A 7,994-nucleotide genomic window follows, 5' to 3' on the forward strand; every position below is an offset into this window, starting at 1 on the left:
TACAAGTATGAAACCAAGTGGTTCTGCGAAAGTGTGTTTGTTTGTCTTTCTTCCACGTGACAACGTAGCGATTTTATTATTATTATAAGATTTTATTATAAGCCAATTTTATGTTAAGACTCGTTTTACTTTATGTGAACCCAGGTTATAAACTACATATATCTATTACAAATTCCAAATGAGACCCTAATAAACTTGTATTAGATATAAACCCGAAATGTAATAAATACAGTAATAGTTGATGTGTAAAAAATTGTTTAACAAACTACCGAATGACCTGAAAAAATAAAATTTAAAACTTCAAAAATGGCTTTCAGATTATTGTATTTAGCGTTTAGGAATTCGAAGACTACGAAGGCGCATAAAGAATGCTATGTTATGTTTAATTTTATACGTTAAAAATAACGTATAAAAGTTTTTACAATATAAAAATATTGTATGACTTATTAAAAACTAAATTTTTTATATAGTAATTATTTGACATTATGTATTAAGGAAAAACTGTGATGAAAATGTACTTTTTATTAAAAAAAAAAAAAAGTGAAGTCCCGTGTCCCCTAGTGGGGTATGGGGCAGATGATGTACATCTGTTTCACTGATCGATTTTCTTTACGGACAAGTAGGTGATCAACCTTCTGTGTCCTGCCAAACCGAGACATTTTTTTTTTTTTTTTTTGTGCGTCCCCACCGGGAATTGAACCCAGGACCCCTCGGTTCTACGCTCACGCGTTAACCACTGTACCAAGGAGGCGGTCCAATTACTAAAGTAATTTTCTGAAGGGCTAAAAAGTGGCAGATGAATATACATTTTAAACTTCCATCTAACTTAATCACTAATATATTTTGAAGTCTATTCGAATCTAATTTCAAACCTCGACTTATAAAAACCTCGCATGACTGCTGCCTTAAAGGGGCAGACGGATATCTAATTTCTGTAAAAAGCTCATTAAGGCTCGCCTGTTTAACTGGTGAATGAGTGAGAAGACTCAAAAAATACTTGATTAGTGAAGTAATTATTAGCCTTGACTCTTGAACGGACCATTTTGTTCATAAAACAGGGTGAATTAGTTTAATGTATGATAATTATCCATATATTTATTGTCTTGTTTGCAGGTCTATTAATTAACCCCGAATAATGGTATATTAAAGACTAGCGACTAGAAATTTTCAAGGTGGGATGGAAGTTTGTGGTACAAACCTTGGGGATAGAATTTATCAAAATCCTTACTTAGCGGATGCCTACGTCATAACATCTATCTACATGGCAAACTTCAGACCGATCCGTCCAGTGGTTTGGGCTGTTCATTGAAAGATTAATATGTCAGTCAGTCTCCTTTGAATTGTACATATTTAGATAAGAATATTATATTTAAAGATCACCAACAATAGAAAACAAACATTAGCGATAAATTGATTTCTATCATTTAATGATTTATTGGAGGTAAATGAAAAGATTTTTTTTTTAATTGACGATTTTCTTTGTGCTTTTACTGAAAACCACTTCAGAGGATCGTTTAACCGTGTAAGTATAGTATGAAAAGGTGGGTTTAATAATTAATACATTCATATTTTTTAAAGCAATCATCAAGTGTCAATTTTATATTATGGCATTTACATCGCCATTCCCAATTACAACGTCGCATACAATTTCTTATCTATTTAATTCATAAAATGTCTAGATAGAGAAAGACTTACTTACATACAATTTAAACTGTACGTATATATCAATGTTCATGATACAATAAATTGTGTTTTATTGTAATTACCCATACACTAATAACGGAGCTTGTTGTGGAATTAAAAATGAGAAGTCTTAAGTCAGTTATTTTGGAACAACAGAAAAATATTATCTATAATAAAGAGGCTAGTTTGAATATCTCAAAAAATAAAATTTGCCATTTGGATATTACACACAATTGATTGGATATATTCGGTATCCTTATCATCCATTCATACTGAAGTTAAAACAGACTAAATCTACTTTAGCATATATTATTAGGCCAAGAAAATATCTCGTTCTAAATCTTTTTTTGAACGTTGTCTTCGTGGAATCGTATTTTTATAAATGTAAAAGTTTATTGGCTAACTAACGGCTTGGCTTGGTAAAAGGTTAGCGAGGCCCATCATACTTCGACTAATTTTCAATAGCATTATCACAGTACCAATTTTAGTTTACAATTGTTCTGTTTCTTTGTTTAGTCCTTATATAGAACATATATGTAATCTCGTTTTAAAATAAATGACATATCTGTATTGTTCAGGTAGACACTTAGAAAAATCTAGCTTCGTATTTTACAAATCGGCCCTTTTAATACGAGTGGCTGAAGATGCCGCGGTTGGTCGACGATTGTTTTTTATTGTATTTGAAAATAATTACTATTAAAGGCACAGTATAAACTGTAATAATGCAACACAAATATTACATTCACAACACACATTGCTCAGACAACATTTTCTAACAGTAAAAATCACTTTTGAAAACTCTTATTAACAACGTTAGGTAGAGACGGATTTTATGTTCTTGATTCTTGATTCTAGAATTGAATTAATTCTTAAGAGTATGTATGCAAGTACCTACCTAGATAATTCAAATTGAATAAATAATAGTAATAGCACAAAATATGTGATTGAGTGCTATAGGCTATATAAGTAGCTATATATTATGTAAGTAAGATAAATTAAGAAATAAATGTGGCTTCGGAGCGAATTATTTTAATTCATCCACTAAAACTGACCTTGGAAACAATAACGAATCTGTACCATACCTAATTATAGTTAATTGATTAATTACAAAACTTAAACTTAATCTAAAAGTATGTGTATCGGATACGTAATAACATAATGTAATAAAAGCTTTAACATATTAAAAACATTAATCTGGAAAGCAGCATATAGATGAAAATATTATTTTTAAATCTATCCATTCGAACATGCCAATATAAACAAACAATGGTATAGAGTTGAGTGTTGACGGCTTTTTATATTTGTGTCTGTTTGATGGTGACACCTTACATGACTTTCAACATAAAAAAAACAAAATTCTAGCGTTAAAATATAGCTTTCGAGTGAATTATATTTACGAAATAGTTTGAACAATAGAGTTTGAGTTTGAGTGATCTTATGCTTCGAAAAAATAATAAATTTGAGTTACTTTAAACAAACTTTCCAAAGCCCAATTTAATCCACTGCGTATTTTTTCTTTAGATTCTTTTTCATTGAGATACAATTATATACGTGAGTGACAGTAATTAGGTAGTCAATCAATGTGGGTTATAACTATTTCTTGTTATTTTGAATATAATACGAAATTATAAGATCTCGATAGAAACTCACAATATAAGCAATATACGTATATAAATTTACTCTGTCTTTCATTGCTTCAAATTACCCCTATTCAAAATCAATAAGTTATATTATTACAATTTGTTGCTTATAAAGATATACGTATTACACACAATTAAAAGCAGTAGAAAAGAGAATGTCTTTTATTTGAATTGATAATTTAATGTTAAAAGAACTTGGACCTTTTTTATGCATTCAAACGTTTATGTATTAGAATACTTTTTAAATTTTCACCGATTCGGAATAAGAATCGGAAAAATCTCAATAGTTACTCTGGATTTAGTTACGTGTGCAGGCAGTACCATCACCGAAAATATTTTTATCCAATGTTCCCGAAATTAACTATAAAATTATAATACAGATATTATTGAAAGGTATATTTTAAAAAAAGAAGTTAAAAGTATATTTTTTGTCAAATTGTTGTTAGGTATAAAGAATACACTAAATTTATTCCTTGTAAAGCAGCAAATGACGTATTTGATTTTTTTTAAATACAATATAATAAAAAAAATAAGAAGTATGCAGTAATGCTGTTATATTAAATTACTAGCGGTACGTCCGGTCCATGGTAAGTACTTAAAAAGCCTATATATAGCCTTCCTCAATAAATGGGCTATCTAACACTGAAAGAATTTCTCAAATCGGATCAGTATTCCCTGAGATTAGTGCGTGCAAACAAACAAACGCTTCAGATTCATAATATTAATATAGATTTTATTATTAATAACGATAAAAATATTGAACTTGTACTACATTCCTTTGATTTCCCAGAAATTCATCATAATTGGGATATTTTTATTACAATAAATGTAATTTCTACAATATAACGTAGTTCTTGTTATAACGCTGGTTATGAATTATAAGATAAACAGTTTTAAATAAAGCATCATAGATACAACATGTCGAAAAACCTTCACTATAACAGTCTGTAATTGATTTATTACATACGAAAGAGACGATAGGCTTATGAAGAAATTGGAAACCTTATAAAAAAAGTTCAATTCGATGTTTATATCAATGTTTGGTATTACTATTGCAACGCAGATACTTTCTAGATCAAGTAAAATCTAGATAGATCAATACATTTTCCTCGTGTGTTGTTTTAGTGAGCACGCAATAAATATCGAAGTACAATATAATATTATTGCAAGTGGAGACGTCCATGGATATTGATCTCAATAAGTATTATTAATAACAATGTTGTATCACTTACAAAAATTAGTACTCATCTGAATATAAAGTGACATATTATACGATATATTATACTAGCTTTCCGCCTGTAACTTCACCGCGTAGTAAAAGGAAAAGTCACGGGATTTCCGTTCATGTTGGATTTCCGGTGTGAAAACTATTCCATGTTTTTTTCGGGTCTCAAACTATTTGTATAATAAATTTCATCCAAATCGGTTGAGTAGTTTAGACGTAAATAAGAGGAAGACAGATAGACTTTCGAATTCATAATATTATTAGGGATTACACCTATGTTTAACTAAAAAAGTATTCAAAGCATTTCATGTCGGCACGTTTAACTTAAAGAACTACCCTCAAAAATCCAAAAATACTTACACGCGCCAGCAACATGGATCTTTTTCATCCAAGGATATATAACCCGATCTGTATTATCCGAACATATTGAAGAGTCATCGTCTTCCATCGGCGGACTGTCAAGAAGGAGTCTCTCATCATCCATTTCAGATACGGGGGAGCCTTCCCGTCCTAGGGCTTGAAGCTTTCTCCCAGCAGGAGCGGCTTCTTCAATGTGCCTCTCTAATCGTAAGCCTAGTTCTGCTAGACCGGGAGCGACATCACTGTGAGGTGGAATGTAGCCATGATCAGCGTCTGAAGGATGAGAGGGCTCCGGCGGCCGCGGTGGAGGAGCAACCGGTGGATGCTGAGGTATCGGGTGGTAGTACCCCCCATAGCCATAACCCGTGCCAATCTGAACGGGGTATTGGTGCTGGTAACCATATTGCAGTTGATGTTGGTAGTACTCTCCGGGTGGTATGTAGTCCGCTTGGCTGTACTCTTCTGATGGTGGGAACTTGGGGTCCGGCTGCGGCTGGTATCCACCGTTCATGAGGAAGGAGCTCATGGTGGGCGGGGTTCATTCGGCGCATTACACTACACGCCCGCTAATATGGCCGCCGTACATGTGAGCGCATTTTTCCCATTCCCTGTAAATAATGTTTTTTGTGACTATTCTGTGTCGTTATGTAATTTTATTTTGTCTTGGGATTATCGTTGGACAGTTTGGTTCATTGAATATTCGTTTATTCTGCGTGAAATGTTTAAGTAGGTAAAAGTATTTCTTTTAATAATCTTTTTTTTAATATATATTTGCAAGAGCTCACAATGTGTATAAACAGTATATATTTTTTAGTATCTAATCACTATGTTCGTATTAAAAGAAATGTAATATAATACATACTCTGAATTGTTTACTGATGTTTGCAACTCTACACTATGTTACTCTAGTTATAATAGCACTGTACCAATGATTCAGCACAACAAAATAAGAAAATTACAACACGACGCAGATTATATTCACTTACAATTAATTGGTCCACAATTTTTTTTAATTCACTTGCACTCAAGTTTGAAACAGTTCACAGCATCAATATCAAAGTACTGAAAATAATTGCCAAGTCATTTGATTTATCACTTTTTGATAATAAACAATGGGTTCTGTACCGCGCACTCTCGCGACATTTTGAGACAATATACACTGCCCGACACGCCAGCGCACTCTGTCACTTTAAGGACTTCTATACATGTCCATCAATTTTTACATACCACCTTCCATTTTTAAGGCGGAGCTGTTTTTCAACTCTATTATACTACTGCGCAACAAACCATTTTGAACTCTATTATTATGGAGATAAAGCTCGATTTAAATTTCTCGTTGCACTTCGGGCGAGAAGCCGCAACAACATTGCTCCCCCTTCCACGTATCTTTATCGGACCCGTGCGAGTGAGTCAGAATAATCGATGAGAATTTTGCAAACAGCCCATTAAATGTGATGCTATCTCTTTCTCCAATAAGAGCTTTTGAGCTTACGAAAAAGGGATAGCAATTACTATAGAAGCTTAGTGCGTAGATTAAGAAGCTGCTTAATAATAATACACAACGAACATGGTTTCGTTCCTTGCGACATGGCGCTTTAAATATTTAATATGCAATTTCCTTTATTTTATAACAGCTTGGGTCATTTTAATGTGAGTAATAATTTGGTATAAATTAATAGTCAGTGCATTGTAATAATATCTAGTTATCGCATGGTTAATTTTTATTGTGTTGATTTATTGTTATTCACGCCAATTATTTTATTAATTAAAATTGTTCGTTACCTTTGTTATATTTGAAATGAATAAAGTTATGTATGTTAGGTACAAAGTTTTCGAAATTAATTAAGATATCTGGATGCTTGCCTATTAGACTAAATAGAACAATATTAATTTTTCCAAAGTACGGTTCAACGTTAGATGTAATACTGTCCTATTTGATAAATCGCCTATTGCAATATTTAAAACTTTTTAATGGTTGTCTATGATCCAAGGATTACAAACGTCATGTCTCTGACTACTTACTTATAGGTGTACTACTTGTATTACTTGATACTGAGTAAGTATAGTTCCAATACTTATTACTATATTTAATTTTAAAGATTAAAATAATGCATGTCGTATCATATAGAAGACTTCTGATGAAGAAAAAATACTTATAATCTAATATTCGATTTTCCGACTCTACTAAGGCATATGAATGCGCTAACCGGATAGGAATATCACTAAGGAATATCACACACTAATCAGTAGAAAACATTAGTGATATTCCTATCCGATGTACCTGAGTGTGTTACAAATATTTCTAAGTAAAACTATAATAAAATAATAGTTACAACATTGTTTATTACAATACCTACAAGTCGATTATTAATGAAGACCACTGAAACCTTATTTGACCATTATATGAACGATTATATGTACAATTTTTTAGAAATGAACACTTGACATATTATAGACATCTTACCGTGTTAAACTCAAACTCAAACATTTATTCATTTAACTAGACTTCTTATAGAAGCACTTTTGGATTGTCATAATATTACACAGTTATAACATTTACTACCGGTTCGGAAGGCAGTTTATATGTTATATAAATTCCAAAATAGTCAACCAAATTCACACCATATTGATCAAACACCGTTAAACAACTGATCGTGTACTGTGAATTACATGTTAATGTTAATGTTTAATGCCCGAAGTTATCGTACAAGCATCTTCCTCTCAAAAACAAAACAGAAAACCAATAATACTCACGTAAGCCTAATACAACAGAGTCCGCCAAGGGAGCCGGCAAATAAACAAAAATGTCCAGCTCTTATTGAATTAGACGATCACAATGCTTGTATCGGTAAAAATGCTGAGTCAGTAGCTCCCAACGAGCTGTACAAAAGGTGGGAACACCCGTTCAATGGCTGTTTGATCAATAGACGGTATCTTCTGAAGTTTGATTTGGTTCGGTAAATTGTTTGACGATGTGTTGAACTTGTAGACCAGACTATTGATGAATTGGTACTAAGCCTTAATTGGTGTTGTTTGTCTATGAAGGTATACGAACTGTACGTCGATTTGTTCAATTTTTAATTTAT

The 7,994-nt window shown here is 32.1% G+C and overlaps 1 protein-coding gene across 2 annotated transcripts in view; it reads right to left on the bottom strand.

Moving 5' to 3' along the window:
- Nucleotides 1-6,079, bottom strand: part of LOC119839474 (homeobox protein Hox-C4) — a 13,974-nt gene extending 7,895 nt beyond the window's left edge. The window contains exons 1-2 of one of the 2 annotated variants that reach the window (XM_038365745.1): nucleotides 5,895-6,079; nucleotides 4,909-5,516 (exon numbers count right to left, since the gene is read on the bottom strand). In XM_038365745.1, coding sequence (XP_038221673.1) covers nucleotides 4,909-5,434 — 526 coding nt within the window. In that variant the 5' untranslated portion in view covers nucleotides 5,435-5,516; nucleotides 5,895-6,079. Of the gene's footprint in view, nucleotides 1-4,908; nucleotides 5,517-5,770 lie in introns of both variants that reach the window. The other variant, XM_038365744.1, reaches the window with a different exon arrangement.
- Between the last annotated feature and the right edge of the window lie 1,915 nt (nucleotides 6,080-7,994).

Source organism: Zerene cesonia, chromosome 3 (assembly GCF_012273895.1).
Source record: "Zerene cesonia ecotype Mississippi chromosome 3, Zerene_cesonia_1.1, whole genome shotgun sequence".
NCBI classification, from domain to species: domain Eukaryota; kingdom Metazoa; phylum Arthropoda; class Insecta; order Lepidoptera; family Pieridae; genus Zerene; species Zerene cesonia.